The sequence below is a fragment of the Apteryx mantelli genome, chromosome 6 (assembly GCF_036417845.1).
Source record: "Apteryx mantelli isolate bAptMan1 chromosome 6, bAptMan1.hap1, whole genome shotgun sequence".
NCBI classification, from domain to species: Eukaryota; Metazoa; Chordata; class Aves; order Apterygiformes; family Apterygidae; genus Apteryx; species Apteryx mantelli.
The window spans coordinates 14,623,155-14,639,188 of record NC_089983.1 but is presented as its reverse complement, the minus strand read 5'-3'; the positions used below and the strand labels follow the sequence as shown (position 1 = coordinate 14,639,188).

The 16,034-nt window shown below is 45.0% G+C and overlaps 1 protein-coding gene across 1 annotated transcript in view; it reads left to right on the top strand.

The window, feature by feature from the left end:
* Positions 1-263: 263 nt before the first annotated feature.
* The window catches only part of CDK15 (cyclin dependent kinase 15), a 40,363-nt gene continuing 24,592 nt past the window's right edge, over positions 264-16,034 (top strand). Inside the window, 8 exon segments of the mRNA XM_067298615.1 lie at positions 264-383; positions 1,569-1,666; positions 2,278-2,355; positions 7,318-7,414; positions 8,209-8,271; positions 10,320-10,398; positions 10,401-10,442; positions 12,748-12,868. Coding sequence (XP_067154716.1) covers positions 264-383; positions 1,569-1,666; positions 2,278-2,355; positions 7,318-7,414; positions 8,209-8,271; positions 10,320-10,398; positions 10,401-10,442; positions 12,748-12,868 — 698 coding nt within the window.

The window sequence follows — 16,034 nt, the reverse complement described above, 5'->3', positions numbered from 1 at the left end:
ATGTTGCTGTATGAAATGCACCATTTAATTATCTGATATATTACACTGAGACTTGCTTAACTGACATAACTTTGTACCAGCAGAAGGCTTGCATTTGTTGCTTATTTTCCCACCTTCGGTTATGAAGTTTTTCAAAACAAAACTGCAGAAATCATAAGACTGCTTGAAGCAGAGACCTTGTGCAAGTCACATGCACTGTTATTACAGCCTGAGGGATGAGGAGGAGCAAAGGAGAGAAGAGAGAGAAGTTTTAGTTGAACAACATGGGAGATGTGTTGTGTGCAAGCGCTCTCGGACCAGGATGCTGCAGTTGCTGTTCAGAGGGAAGGGGCTCCCAACATATCCCCGGCCTCCAGCACGTGGAAGCGGCCCCTCCAATAGAGGTATTTGATATCACCCCCTGATACTTCAGCATCAAGCTAGATTAAGGCTGGGACCTTCCATTTGTTGTGGAGCATGAAACATCCACATTTTCTTCTAAGCAGCCAGCATCAAACTTTGCAGCTTCAGACCTGTGGATTCCCTGCTGAAAGAGGACTAGATTACAATAAATGCCTTTGATATGATGATCTGGGAGGAGACTGCTCTCCAGTGAGCCCTACGCCAAAGAGGGATTGTAGAAAGGGGAGGGGAGCCAGCAACCTACAGGGTTCTGTACTACCTACAGGCAACATGCCACAGATTACAAGTCCTGTTATATTTGAATCAAATGATAATGCAGGCATCCGTCCAGTGTAGCTGCTCATGAGGAGCTTGCAGGCTGCCTGCCATTCATTAGTACTATTTTTATAGCTTTATAGTTTATAGTACTGTTATGCTGGATGGGCCAAATTCACAGGCTGTGTAAATTATATATGTGGTGAGAAAGGCTCAACATAGAGAGGTTTGGGAGGTAAAAGGAGAGAAGCCATAAATTTAAACTTCCTGAAATTTCACCCTTGCATTTGGCTCTTAGTCCCTGCCCTAACAGATTGCTATCTAGAGAGGAACAAATCAAGGCTAAGAGAGAATAACGTGCATTTAGACTGATGCTGATTGAAATGCCCTCAGTAGTTAGGGCAGCTCTGTCTTCCTGTGTTCTCAGGATCGGCACTAACATTTACCAAGACAGGAGCATGTGGACAGTTGCTCCCCTTATGCCCATCTAGGAAACTGTAACTGAGTACCATGAATGGGAGGAGGGAGACAAAAATTGCATGAAGTGCTCAAAAGTTAGGGCAGTCAAGGAGAAAGGAAAGAAGAGTACCAATAAAACGGTTGTTTGCCTGTGATACAGTTTGCACCCTTTTCCTCTGCCAGCTGGCAAATCTAACCAGAGCACCCTTCCTGCACCCTCCCCGCAGCCCCAGCGGTTGTACACGTCCCAGAGTTGGAGCCAGGGGATGCAAAGGCCGGGGTGTTATGCTGATCCATTCCAGGAACAGGGTGCTGTGGAGAAGTTCGGAGGGGTGAGGGTTTCATCCGGGGGTTATTCCTAGCCGTGAATTAGCATTTAATTGCCAAATGACGTGCTAGTAGCTTCTGGTTCTACCCAGCAATCTAAAATAGTATCTATTTTCTTCAAGAAGCAGAGGCAAGGCATTCCATTTGGAGCTGCCACATCCTATGTATATCTGGAGAAGTTGTGTGAAGGCTCCTGTGCAACTGTTTACAAGGGGATCAGCAGGTGAGCAAGGACCAGTAGTACTGTTATTGCATCCTCTGAACACAGCAGGTACAGGAATCCGTAAAGGGTCGGGCAATTCTGAGTACTCAAAGCAAGATAAAAGCACATCTAAAGTCTGCATTTGCCTTTAACCAGGATATTTGCAAAGCCCCATCAACATTTCTCAGGGAACTCCTCCACTGCAGCAATGGAGGCCCTGCAAAGACACTTTGCTGCACTGCAGTGTGCCAGGAGATTGTCCAGCTGCACCCGAGACAGTGCGAGGCTTTCCCTTGGAGGGAGGGATCCCTGCAGGATGGAAAAACAGGGGGCGAGGGCATGCTGGAGTCACCCCGGGGCCGCAAGGGTGTGAGGGCAGAGTGGGGACACTGCCCAGCACACTTGTAATAGCTGCTGCTCTTCTAGCCAGCCTGGCCTGCTGGGTCCCAGCTCACTGCTAATGAAGCCAAGAAGGAGGTGGTTTGCAGTTCCTTTCTGAGCGTAACCTGGGTGGGAAAGTGAGCCCTAAAAACTCTGCTTGGATGAGTGTAGAGTAGCCTAGAGGGCTGTTAATGTGGTCATCATGCTGAGCACTGAGGTGTTTTGTGTCGCCTTCTTTTCTGACCTGACAGGATCAACCGCCCGTTGGTGGCATTGAAAGTTTTCAGCCTGGAGGCAGAGGAGGGATTGCCCTTTACAGCCATCTGGGAAGCTAAGAAATAAAGAGCCTCTTCAAACATCCGTGAAGAATGAGGGACATCATTTTCAAAGAGTGTTTTAATCTGAAGAAAACTCCACACAACAGCTTCCTAAATCCTTTCTTGCTTACTCTATGTACAGGGCTGTGCTTCTCCAAAACTCTCAGTTTCCTTATGCCTCAGGAAGGATGTTTTTAGTGTTGGGTAGGTGAGCATGTGATGGAGGGAGGGGGAACCTGCTTGCTGGTGTATTCACTCAGGAGATCCTGGACGAGAGGCAGCCTGCAGGGTGTACTGCCCCTCTGCGTCCCAAATGCATGAGATGCAGGCTGTAGAGCCAGGGGGCATGTGGCAGGGGCCTGCCGAATGAGTCTCCCACCAAATGTATGTGACTTGACAGGTCTGCTTCATAGTGAATTGTCATTCTGTTTGCCAGCAAAGGTTTTAGGAGCACAAGGTTGCCCTTGTGAATGAGATTATGACCACTTCTTTCACAGCTAGAGCACTGAGAAACAGGAAGATGATGCTTTGTCCCAGCTGTGTGGAGAGTCAGTGGCAGAACTTGGGCTACAAGCACAGTCTCTGGGCTCCTGATTGCACGTTCTGAGCAACAAAACATGCTGCCTATGGGAAACACAGTACATATAATAAAGTCTCTTATCAGGCTTGTAAAAGAGGGGCCATCTTTTCAACCTCTGTGTTTTTGTATCATGTTTAAGACTCTCTTTAACAGGCATGATTCTGCTTGAATTCTTATGCCTAGCTAATGCCCTGCCCTTTACGGCTGTATAAGAGAGAAGCTTTCCCTCCTTGTCTGTATTTCAGATGCTGGTTATATAAGGAAAATCACACCTATGCTGATATATATAAAATTCACTCTCCACAGCAGTCCCTGGATGACCTGCACTGACTGTCGTGCAGTCAGAATTCACCTTCAGTGACACCCTGCTCCCAGGCAGGGCTGGACTAACCTCGATTCTGTTCCAACACAGAGTTCACCTCCCTCGCCCCGTGCTATGCTCGCCTTTGCATTAGGGGCTTGTATGGATATAACTGCACTGACGTCATGTAGCTTCACTGCAGTGAATTTCTTAATGGATCCAGTGCTCATAGGCTGGTGAACCTGGTGTGGCAGAAGACCCTGGAGGGGCAAGAGAGTCAGTCTCATGCACTGTTTTCCCCCACCCTCTTTATAAGAGAGGAACAGAAATTGTGCCATTAGTCACAGGGGCAGCAAATAGCTGTTCCTATGGGTGGTTTGCCCTGAGGCTCATCTCGGTCCTCTGTCACAGAGCTGCCTGCTAACAGAATCGCTCGCTAGGTATCAACAATGAACTGTGCAAGGGCTGCTCAGCTCAGAGTTAACCATTTCTAGAAATCACTTTTTGCTGTCTCGGTGTTCGATATTGAAACAGGCTCAGATTCATTCCATTCAGCTTTAAACACCTGACTGCAACACCTGTAACGTGTATTGGCCATGGGCTCCCCAGGCGGCTAGTGCAAAGAGGAAGGATTTACAGATGGTGTGCTTGCCCAGCTGAGCTCCGAATCGTGCTCCTTCCATTAAGCATAGACAGAGCCCACCGTTCTAACTCAGAGGCCTCTGAAGCAAGCTGGCTTCAACCAGGACATGGCTACACTGCTATTCTCTCTACCAATGTCAGGCTGAGGACCCACCATCATAAGCCAGGTCCCCTAGGAACTAGCACTGCACAGCGGTTTTTGCTGCTGTTGCAGTGGGCGGTTGTGGACTCAAGTGCCCTTTACGAAGAGGTCTTTGCCTGTTGGTATCACAGATGGTGCCACTTTCTGTATGATGGCAGCTGATATCTGGAGCATAACAAATCCCAGCTTGAAGAGAAACATTTCCAGATAAAATTGGTGCTTAATAACTTTTACCATTTCAGCCTAGTGAGAAATGGTTTTTGTCAGGTGACTTCATGGAGCACTGGGCAAAGCATCTGCAGCTTTCTCAATTTCTTTGGGGAAGAAATGATTTTGTTTAAGTGCCTAGATTTTGTTTGTACATTTTTACGTGTCCCTACAGACATAACTCCACAAACTGCTTGGTTGATTAAGCCTTCTATTTTTGTCTGCTTCACAATCTCAAGAGGATCCTAATCCAGTATCTTCCTTACACAGAAATACGCAACCTTTGTGCTAGTCTGTTGTCTGCTATTAGTGAGAGCTGTGAATGTAAGGGGTCACACATTTTTATGTTTTCCACTTCTTATTGCTGTTCAAAGCTGGAGCTAATTTTGTCACCACCGAGTGCTGGAGAGCAGATGTCCCAGCATTCATAGAGCAGTCCTACCACGAGGAAGGGGTCAAAACTCTGATGTCAGTCAACTCCATTTGAAACCCAGAATAACCAGAGAGGTTAGTGGACCAGCTCCAGATTTACACCAGTGTAATTAAGATAAGAAAGGTTACAAAGTCCTTAGTCGAATTCTGGATGAAAGCAGAGAGATGCCTAAATATGCTTATTTGCAGAATGGCTTGTGTTAATGGTTTCCTTGAAACTCATTTGCTGTGGTGTCTTCGCTCTGCATTATGCTCCTAGCCCACCAGTACAATAAACCTTAAAAACTTTACCTACTTAGAACTAATGATGCTCTAAAGACCAGTGCCCCTTTAGCATGCTCTACCAAACAGGCTGAGAGCCTTCAACTTCATTCACTATGGGAGAAAATAACAGTGATCCTATGGAGGGGCTACTTTAAATAGATCTTTTGTGTACTGCTGAGCTTTGCGGCATCTGACACCTCAAATTTACAATGTAAGTCACTTGCGCAAACAAAGCACAAGATTTATTAACCTGGTGCACTCCCTGCTACGCCGGAGGAATGGCACGCCACTGACAAAGAACTGCTTCACCCCAGGAGCCCCACAGAAATGAAGTGCTTTTAAAGCTCGGGTCTGGCTGTAGCACCTGACACCCCAGCAGGGGCCTGGAGAAGGGAGCACGTGAGGGGCTGTTCCCAGAGGCCTGACTCAGGCCCAGCAGGCTCATTCCTCCACCTCACTGTGGACCCTCCGTGCTGCTCCTCTGGGGCGGCAGAGCTGGCAACTGGCTCAAGCTGCACGTGGAGATTTCAAGGTTTCACAGAGCCAGAGTAGCAGCGCCTTTCCATAGCAAATGGGGTTTAACCAGAGTATCTTTACTGGGTTCATAGGCAACTAGGTGCAGCCTGGAGCGTATTTCAGGTTCATACTACAGGGTACTGGGGACATATTGGCACTAGCTAAACGAACTAGTGCCAGTACCAGAGGCAGTTTAGCTGCAGCGGTACCAAGCTCTGTGCAAGAACTAATTTACATTCGGTGCCATTCCCAGGACCTATGCTGGAGCAGGTATCCCATACTGCTCAGCAGTCTCAATATTGGCATAGGCGTAGGCCACAGCTCCGTAATACAGTAAATGTGGCTGCAGGGCTTTTACAACCAGATGAAATTGTTATGGTCACAAGATAGAGAGTGCTAATCCAGTATAAATTTGCTCTGCCAGCCCAAAGCTCTTCAAACATCTTTTGTAGATGTTTGAAAAAACAAAAAGCAGCTTTTATCCAGGACCAAAAGTCATCCGCCCTCCCACAGCCAGCACAAGTTCTGCATTGTGTGCTTTGGCTAATTCAGCAGAAATGAGATTGCATGCCCATGCTTTATCTGGATGAAATTTTTACCACTGGGTGGTCTGACAGTATGCTAATCTGGTTTTAATCAGCAGGGGAGGGTGAGTCTCAAGCCGCTCTGAGACTATGCTGCTGTGCCAGAAGCTGGACTAAAATCTGGAGTCAGGACCCCTGTCTTTGTTGAGCTTTGTGGCTTCTGCCTGCACACATCTTCGGTGTAACAGCTAGTTCTTTAGTAGTGCCAGGGATACACAGGCAGAGCCATCCCAGCTCCACCGCTTCCCTCTTTACAGAGCTGCAGTACCTGTTGTCTCAAGCTTACGGCAGAGCCGTGAGTCTGATAGCTATTTGGCCAGGGTGCAAAATGAGGAAGCTGCGCATGTTCTTTTCCCACAGACGATCTTAGCAGTCAAGACTTAATACTGAGAAACTGCCTTCATGAGCATGTCAGCTGGAGCCTGCTCTCACACGAGAAACCTACGGCAAGGCTGAAAGGCCTGGCTCAGAGGGCTGTAGCTTCTCTCTCAGCATCAGCCAGTGCCCCGTGGTCTGTACAGGGGCAGAGGCTCTTCAGTGTGCAGCCCCCGCCAGCACCGCACCATGGCTGCGCTGAAGCCTGGAAAAGGCGTGCCAGTAATTAAGGACCAGGGCCACACAGTTGCAATGATGCTTTCAGATGGCTAGGCCAACAGAAAAAACATGCCAAAGTTGTATAAATACAAACAAGTTACTGTTCACTCAGTAGCTTCATCTCTTTGAGCTTTAAATTAGAGAAAGTGACAATACACTTTCACAAAACTAAAAGCACAGACCTAAATTCAGTGGAGCATCTACAGCAATTTCTGTCAGCAGATTTTTGTACCCTGATACTGTGAAGCTGGAAGATGATAAAAACCTACCTTTCTGCTACGGGGCCTGCCAGCTGCCCCTGTTGAGGGCATCTCCTGGGAGGCAGATGGGAGGGAATAGGAAGCTCTGGGCCAGGCCCTGGGGCCAGTGCTGAGTTCTGACTCTGCGGCAGCTCCCAGTCCCTGCCTCCCACTGCATTTGCCTCGAAGAAATGGTTTGTTCTCAGCTGAGAAGCTGACACCTGGGAACTGGGAACTGCTATCTCTGACAGAGGCAAGATCCTACCTCTGAGAGAGAGACGGGTTCCTGCCAAATCCAGAGCACTAATGGTTGCTTCTCTAAGAAGCTCCAGGTTCAGTAGCTGCCGCTTCTTACAGAACTCCCAAGCTGGGACCATTGCTCCCAGTTTTTATCTTCACTAACTGGCTGCATGCACTGTCTCCTTCCACTTCCACCAGCAGTGGTGAGCCTGCTCTTCCTTTTGTTTTTCCACAGCTTCTCTTCTCAAGTGTTTGAAACATGCCAACATTGTACTCCTTCATGACATTATCCAGACCAAGGAGACTCTAACATTTGTCTTTGAATACATGGCGAGTTGCTCTTTTTCCAGCTTGCTATGAAGTACCGGGAAGAAACCAGTGGCTGTGTAATGAATTTGTTGCGTTATGGGACATGTACAAAGGAACAAGTTGTTATCCTTTAGTGCACTGTTCACTTCTCTTTCTTGGTGTCCTGCTTTCCATCCATGCAGCCTTACTTTTTTGTTTCTGCTTATGCAACAGCTGTACACAAAAATGATTCCACATGTTCTCTCCACTAGGATGGCAGAAACTATTTACCTCCATTACTGACTTGACAACACAGTAAAAGTATGGTTACTGAGCCACAGCAAGGATAAGGCATAGTGATACTAGCTCACATCCCAGTTAGTGTCAAATTTGGCACTGGCTGCAGCGGCTCACCATGGCCAAGCTATACGTTTCTCTCATGGGGAGGCAAGATGCCAATAAATAAGTTCTCAATATGAGTCTTTGCTACTTCTGTTACTTTTGCTAATAGCTATCAACCAAATTATGAGGAAAACATATGGGCTATGTATTCTTACTGTAGCTTTATGATTAACTCTGGTGCAAGTATGAATTCTGCTAACTATCAGCTTCAGGCCACAAACTGTTAGGGTGAAATAACAGGTCAGCCAGCCCCCTGATTTGACCCAATACTTAAGCACGTCCTCATATGCTGCATCAGATCAGATGTTCACTAAGATGAAAGAGAATCCTTTGTATGTAGTGGTTGTATACTTTTTTCTATTTACAGAACAGGCATTGTTAGTAGAAGCATTTTATGCTAGTAGCTTTGCCTCAAGTTATCTTCTTTTATTTAGCACACAGATCTGGCACAGTACATGGCCCAGCATCCTGGAGGACTTCAGTCTCACAGTGTTATGGTGAGCTCTTAGAAGACTAGTATCCCTTAAAGCATGAGAAATACATTATTTTCCACTATGTATGATCATTGTAAATTGCTGCAATGCTTAAAACATCTAAAAGTTACTAATATTTATTCATTCCATATATGACAAACAGTTTGAAGAAAAGCTGTCTTTGATAAAGATGTAATAACCTCCCTCTCACTAACTCTCCAAAGCCATTTTTCAGCTTAAGTCCCTCTTCCCATTTCCTGAGCCTGCAAGAGGACATTCAGCTTTTGTAAACAATGACATCTTGTGGCAAGCAAATCTGTCTCCACACAAATTTGTATTCTCTTATCATTAGAATACGTTATTCATCTCTCTAAATAAAAGCTCTCAAATCTCACTCCCTCCTCATCTGGAACTGTCTTCATATTTACAGTCAATTAAATCATTCCTGGTTTTGCTAAAGCTTTTTGGGGGATAGCTTGACTGGAATTGAGCACAACTGAAGATGTACCATTACTTTGTAGATTAGTATTATAATAGTCTCCTACCCTCCTTTGTAGACATCTGCACAATTTAATTAACTTTTAGGACTTCTGCTGCACACTGAGATTAGGTTTTAATGCAGATGTCCTCAGTGAATGCCTAGGTCCTTTTCCTGAGTAGCTTCAGTTAATTTATCTTACAGCTGTCAACAATAACTTTGTATCTTATCAGACTGCCTATTCATCTGGCTTTGTCAGATCTCTCTGAAGTTCCTCACTGTCACTTCTTATCTTGGCTAATCTAAATACTTCTGTCATCTTCAAATGCTGCCACCTTGTTCACATCTTCTTCCAGATAATTGTTAAGCAATACCAGTTCTAGTGAAGTTTCTTGGGGCCCCAGATTTTAAACATCCTCAGTGCTCAGATGTGTCCAAGATCCCCGTATTGCAGTTTTGGCAGAGACCTCAAGGGCTCTGCTACCAGGGCAGGCTTGTAAAGGACATTGAGTACACGACTGTAACATGTAGTCGCTGGCATTTGTGTGAGGAAATACTTGCCAGCTGCTCTGCTTTTGTGTCCAAAATCCTCACTGTCAGCAGGAATTGAACTTCAAAATGATTTACTGTTCCTTTGGGAGGGTCATCTAGCTTGCTTCATTTTTGCTGGCACATACTGTTTGGTTTTTCTCTGAGTGCTTCCCACCAGCTATGATGTAAGTGTGCAGAATATTGCAGGGACACTTTTCTGGTAGAAAACTGACCTATGGGTGTCACTGGTCTTCCTGCTCTTCAGGTTAAGCTTCTGATGAAAAATGTCTTTTCTCTGGTGAAGTCTATTTACTTGCATTGTGTTTTGTTTTCTAACCATTATCCAATTTCATACTTTGTTTCTGCCCACACCAGTTTTTATTTTACACTAGGCTTATTTATACTGCCACTCTGATAGGAGTTAGGTATTGCTTACTTGTTTGCTTGCTTTCCTGCTTGCTTGCTTCATTCATCAGCTCTAATTTGCTCTATCTGTCTGTTCAAATCAGGTCTCTGTGTTTTCTCCCAACTTGAAAGCTAGCAGTTTACACTGTCAAATAAGTCAGTTCACTGGTCCAGCTTGTATTTGGGAGAGGTGGTGTACAGCGGCTAAAGCACTCCCTCTGCTGGTGTCAACTGCTTGCGATGGGCAAAACTTTCAGCTCCTAAACCCTTCCTTCTACTTGGCTTTATGTCTTTGCAGTGAACACTGAGATCAGAGTATCTGCTGTTCTGGGTGTTGGGTCTGTGTTTTGGAGAGTTGCGTTTGCTCCTGCAATTCATACTCCAATTCTAAAAAAAAGTTAAATTTCCAAAACGTGCACTTAGGGACTGCCCTCATTGCCAAAGTATTCCATGCGGAAAGCCTCAGGAAGCCTCAGGGCAGTCATCTCCCGCTGCAGTTTTCTCCTCCTCAGTCAGCTCCACTCATTTTTAGGATTTTTACTGGCTTCTCACTTGCTTTGTCTCTGCTTTGTTCCAGGAGTTCTCCTGAAGTTCAGAGTTAATGTATCATTGCAAAGTCACCCAAAACCATTTCAGTTTTTTTGTTGGCTTTTTCTAGCTGTTCATGTTCCAGCTCTTGCGAGGCCTGGCTTACATCCACTGACAACACATTCTTCACCGTGATCTGAAACCCCAGAACTGCTCATCAGTTGCCTTGGCGAGCTCAAGTTAGCTGACTTTGGTGAGTCACTGTTTGGAAACTGCTAGTATATCTGATCAGAGCTAAGCTTTAGCATACATATAGATCTGTATCCACAGCCAATTAAAGCATAGAAACATAACCTCTTACTGAACTTCAGGAAAGTATTTCTGTGGTCAGTCCAGTCTTTCCTTTCTTTACATTGATAGATGCAGGGAGTAACCTCATTTAAGTCAGAGCAATTACTGCCGCATAAAACTGTCTCGAATGAATTGAGAATCAAGCTCTCTCTCTTCAGCAAGTATGTGACATGTGGAGTCCACAGCAATGTGCTGAGCCAAAAGGCTTTCTTGGCACCAGTTTGGGATGGCTGCATCTCTCACGAACGGTAAAGCACAGACTAAGCTTGCAGCGCATTGCAAAGGGGTGCTAAGAAGCCTTCACTGCACACCATCGTACATTCCTATACGTGCCACAGAAGAGAAAGGTTTACTTTCTATTTCGCAACAGTCCTTCTGCCTGCCTCATGGCTGGCTGGCTTGTCTGCAGGGTCAGTTTGTTGTTGCACCCGTATCTCTAGCAGACCAGGTCTCAGAGAGAAAGGAAGAAGGAACTATACGCGAGACACCTTTCAGACAGTGGGGGCAAGTAAGGGATACCCACTTTGTAGACTAACATTTTGCACACACATCTCCCCTGACCAACAAGTCTCCTTGTACCCAACAAGTCTCTTCCCCAGTGCTGTTGTTACAGTACTTCCTACAGCTCTTCCCAATTTCCTCCCTTCCAAGGGCTCCACATACCTCTCATTCCTCCGCTGCCAGACTCCGTTAGACTTGTGCAAGGCTTCATGGAGGTAAGATTCAGTTTGGCTAAAATGTAAACAGTTTCCCAGGCACCAGCCTACTCAAGTGGCTCAGGGCACTGAAACCAAGTGGGCTCCCCGTTCCCACTGCCTGTAAACTCAGCCCCACTGCCTGTAAACTCAGCCCCACTGGGCACAAATCTCTCACCCCATCTCTCCAGCTACCACCCAGAGCACATGCTCAGCCCCCCAAAAGGACACAGTGTGATGGGCCAGGAGGACCATGAAAATGAAGGGGAGCATTGCCATCTTCCAGCCCACCCTCCAAGCCTCTCCTTCCCTGCTGCAGCGGTTTGTGGCCTCCTTCCTGGTCTGATATTTTGCAGTTTACAAGACTGGAAAAGAAGGGCTCCAGTTCTGAGTTCCAGGGAAAGTCCCTTTACAGAGTTATATCTACTCTCAGTCCTTCTTACAATGCCAGAGCAGCTTTCTTAAAGGCAAAGCCTGAGCAGTATAAAAAAGCCACTTAGCATAGTATTTGGATCCCACAGGAAGCAGGATTTGCACTGCTCAGCAGCAAAGTTCTTCGCCTTTGCTTTGCTGGGCCATCACAGGGACATTTCCCTTTTGCATTGCTAGGGTGTCTCCAGCACATTTCCCCTTCACACTTCTGGGGTGTCTCAAGGACCTTCTGTGACTGGCTCTGCAGCTGTCATGATTTTTGGGAAGTCAAGGGAACAGTGACCACAAATGCCAGCTGAGGCAATACCTCCTTCTTCCTATGTCCTTTAGGATAAACTAAGGCACTTTGTCCCCATCTTATTTGGAGGACAGAGATGAAGGAGTGCCACATGTTTTGGAAAGGAAAATATCAATTCTGGGAGCAGGACTTTTGGTTTTTATTAACTGGCTGAAGCTGTTCAGAAGTCTGGAAAGAGCACAGTTGCCTACTTAATTTGAGTAAGTGAGCAAAGTGCTTTAGAAGCATTTAAAAGATGCAAAATAACTACAGCTTATCCCAGAGAGTTAACAACATATATTCTGTTTGAATATAAAATGACAGATGTACGCATACACACACACAAATAAATGAGTTTGCTGAAACTGGGTACTTCAAACAAAAATCAGAACCAACATTTTTTTGGATTTAGTTCAAACCTACTGAAAGGTGAATATTCTATTTACTGCTCTGAGAGTTTATATGAGGCTTCAAATAGAAATCTTAGAAGCCCAGACTCAGCCTGATCTTCCTAAATATCCATGGCAATTTTGGTAAGAGCTGGGCTTTTCCTGGTGTCATCAGTCAAAACAGCCTTTCCTTCTCCTCCCTGCCCTGCAGGACAGGGCATACTGCTTGATCCCATCTGCCCCAGAGGTGTATTCCAGAGACACTGGCTTTGTCAATTGCTTGTAAACTGCTTTGGGATTACTTGTGTTTAAAGGTGCAAGAGAAAATATATAATAATGGGAAACAGAGCATTATATGTTGTACAGGCATAAGGATTGTCCTCTCACTGCACTTAATATTTTTTGTTCCGGCAGGCCTTGCTCATGCCAAGTCCATTCCCAGTCAGACATACTCCTCCGAAGTGGTGACCCTGTGGTACCATCCTCCTGATGTGCTGCTTGGAGCTACCGAATATTCTTCTGATCTAGATATCTGGTAATGACCAATCTCAAAGCATCTCAAATCAGACAGCATCTCTTGGGGAAAATCATCTTTATGCGAATTAAATGAACTCCACCAACTTATAGTAGATACAATCGTTAAGTAGAGTAATTAACATGTGTGAGCAGAAAATGTATGAGTAGTGGGACTTTCGTACTGTTGGGTTCCTAGAAGTTTTCAGGAATGAAATCATTACATCTCATCTGATAATATTTATGAGATATATAAATCTCATCTGATAACATTTATGAATCATTTTCAGGTCTTAGAATAGAAGAGCTTTGCTTAATGCACTTATTATTTTGGATATATCTAGTTGGCTGAATCAGGGTAGCTTTCTGCAGATATGGCTTTGTGAAGAACCAATGGATACAATCACAATTGCACCAACAGTGATTTTGACCTTGGTAACAAAAGACAATTTTAAAGGGTTCCTGAACAGCTCTGGAGATAGAAAGAAGTCTGAGATTTTCATTATTTCTGTGATAGAGAGAGCAGGTAGAAGGTCAGAGAGGCCAATGGCTTCACAGGAGTCTCACAGGCCCTTTTGGGCTGGCTGGGACATGCAGCTGGGTCCTAGGGTTCATCAGACCTCTGGCTCACTTCTGTACCAGGCCAAGCCTGCTCCCAGCAACACCATCCAGATTTACTCATGGACAGCATGCAGCTCAAGAATCATCAGCAGACCATCCTTGTTCTGGGCAATTTTACATCTGTAAATTGTACTGCTGTTTCACCCTTTTTCCTCAAGCCAGTTAATTCCCTGTACTTGTCATGCTAGGACTGTGCTTACCTGCTCCACAGAGTCAAAGGCTGGGAAAGGCTGGCAGCACAGCAGGCTGAAGAATGAGGCTGCAGAAGAGGGCTGGTAGATTTAAGAACAGCAAAGCTCCAGGTCTTCCCAGCTGTTTTGTCCTCCAGAGGTCTGCAGCTTATTGGAGACTCTGATGGCCTAATTCTAGAGAGCAAGGAAATAGGAGCTTTTAGTCTGTTCACTCCCCTAGGGCTGCTGCTAATTTAATTGCTTCAAGATTTCAATGAGGAGAAAAACCTTGCCAAATTCTAATGGCTTCCAGCTGCTAAGCCAGTCTTCATAGTTCTCTCTTTTCTCTCCCACTACCTGCCACTTCTCCCCTCCACACAGTCTCTCAGGAATGTATGCAGTGTTTGAAGGAGATGCCTGTCTAGCAGATCAGAGAGTTTGTATTAGGTAGCCACTTGATATAAGCCTGTATTTTTTTTCCTTGAAGTAGCCCATGCTACACACACAAAGCCTGGCATTTCTGGCTGCACAGAACCAACATCCCCGCTATACAACCATGCTCTAGTGTACCGCATAGCAACATGGGACTGGTCTACCGAGATCCCATCCAGCACTCTGTCCATCTCTAACAGTGCAGTGCTCTCAGTCAGTAGTCACTGAACTACATCACGCTACAGGTACCTTTGTTATAATGCCTCCTTATAATAACAACATTCAAAGTGTTTGCCCTAAAGAAAGATGTCATGCTGAGAGAACAGAGGTACTTCAGTGAGCTCTGTTCAGTAACTTCCTCCGACAAGAGTCATTTGTTATCTTGATGTACGCTGCGTTTAAGTTCAATTTTTGTCTATTAGGAAATAATGTGAATTCACACAGATGTTACTTGTCTATAGGGAAGAAAGAAAAAAACAACCCTATTTCTTCTGGATGCTGCAATTTACATGAAGGCAGGTCAGAATGCCCTCGGCAATGGCATGAGACAGTGGGTGTTAAAGCCTTGGTTTAAAGAAACCAATTATAACAAAATAAAACATTATGGCAATTCGTGCATAGTGTGCTTGAGCAGCAATACTGTCAGTGGGAGGCACATGAGAAGTGAATGAGGCCTTGAATAGATGAAGAGAGAGATATAGAAGGAGACTCACTAGCTCTTGGACTAACTAGCAAAGCTGCTTTAATCTCTCTGTATCTCTTCCCTCACTCTCTCTTTCTCCCTCACTATCTCTTCAAGACTTTAGATGAGTTAATTAAGGGATGTCAGGGAGACTAACAGAATGTTTCAGGAAGATTACACTGTGTATCGGGGAGACTTTTTTTTAAACAAAAAGTACTTTATGAATGTGCAGAGCTGATTTTCAGTAGCTGCTAATGTCATGAGTGCCTAAAGTCAGGTCTTCTTTTCAGTCAAGCTTTCCTAGTATAATCTTCCAGGAACGTCACAGGAATCTTCTTAGGTAGATTCACATAGAATAAGAATTCCTCAAGAATGAACATCATGGGGGAAGAAGGAAAAAGGGAAAAACAAAACAACAGTTCTAATGTAGGTCTTAAACTTAGAAATATTTAAAGGTAGAGGCTGTGTTTTGAATGATCCTGGTTAAGAGAAGGATCCTTACAATGCCATAAATCCCATACCTCAAAGGGAGAGTTGAAACTTCTATAGAGAAGGTGAAATGAAGGACCCAGGAGACCTTGTTTCCAAAGTCCTACTTTAACAAATAGACAAAAATACCTGCAAAAAGAGAGGGGTGCCCATATGTCAGTTGTTCTATCTACTTCTGGCCTTTTTCTGTAAGGAAAAGTGTATTTCATCCTGGAAAACACAGAGATGGAAACAGTCATAATTGCCACTGATGAATCAATACAGTATCAAGCAGGCATTAAAGGCAGCTGGTCAGCTAAGCCTCACTGCAGGAAGCAAAAAGTCCTTCCTTTCCAGCAGTTGTGGCTGCTCTGATAGTTTTGTCTTTATTAGAGACACAGAGGTTTAAAGGTTTTCAGAGATAAGGGGAATAAACCATGAATACAAAAGAGAGCTCTGTCGGAAGGTGAATTTGTAACAACCTAGAAGTTGTTCTTCTCCTCAGACTGACAGCTTGCCCATTAGTGAAAAGACTGTTTCATTAGATTTGGATGTTTGAACCCTTTGCCCTTGGGTAATTCTTAGCAAATGTTAGCCGAGCCTAGAAAAAAAGGCATCTAGTTCTTACTTCCATTTATTGCCCTGTCTGGATTTTCTGCCTTCTCAGCAATAATGGAAACCACAGCAGTTCCGGTTTTCTATCGGCCGCATGAACTCTGTTGCCTTTGACCTTTGCATCAGAGCAGTTTAGGTCATGAAGACCAGGGCACTTTCACTGTTACTAGCAGGGAAGAATCTCTAGCCCTTTCCCTAAA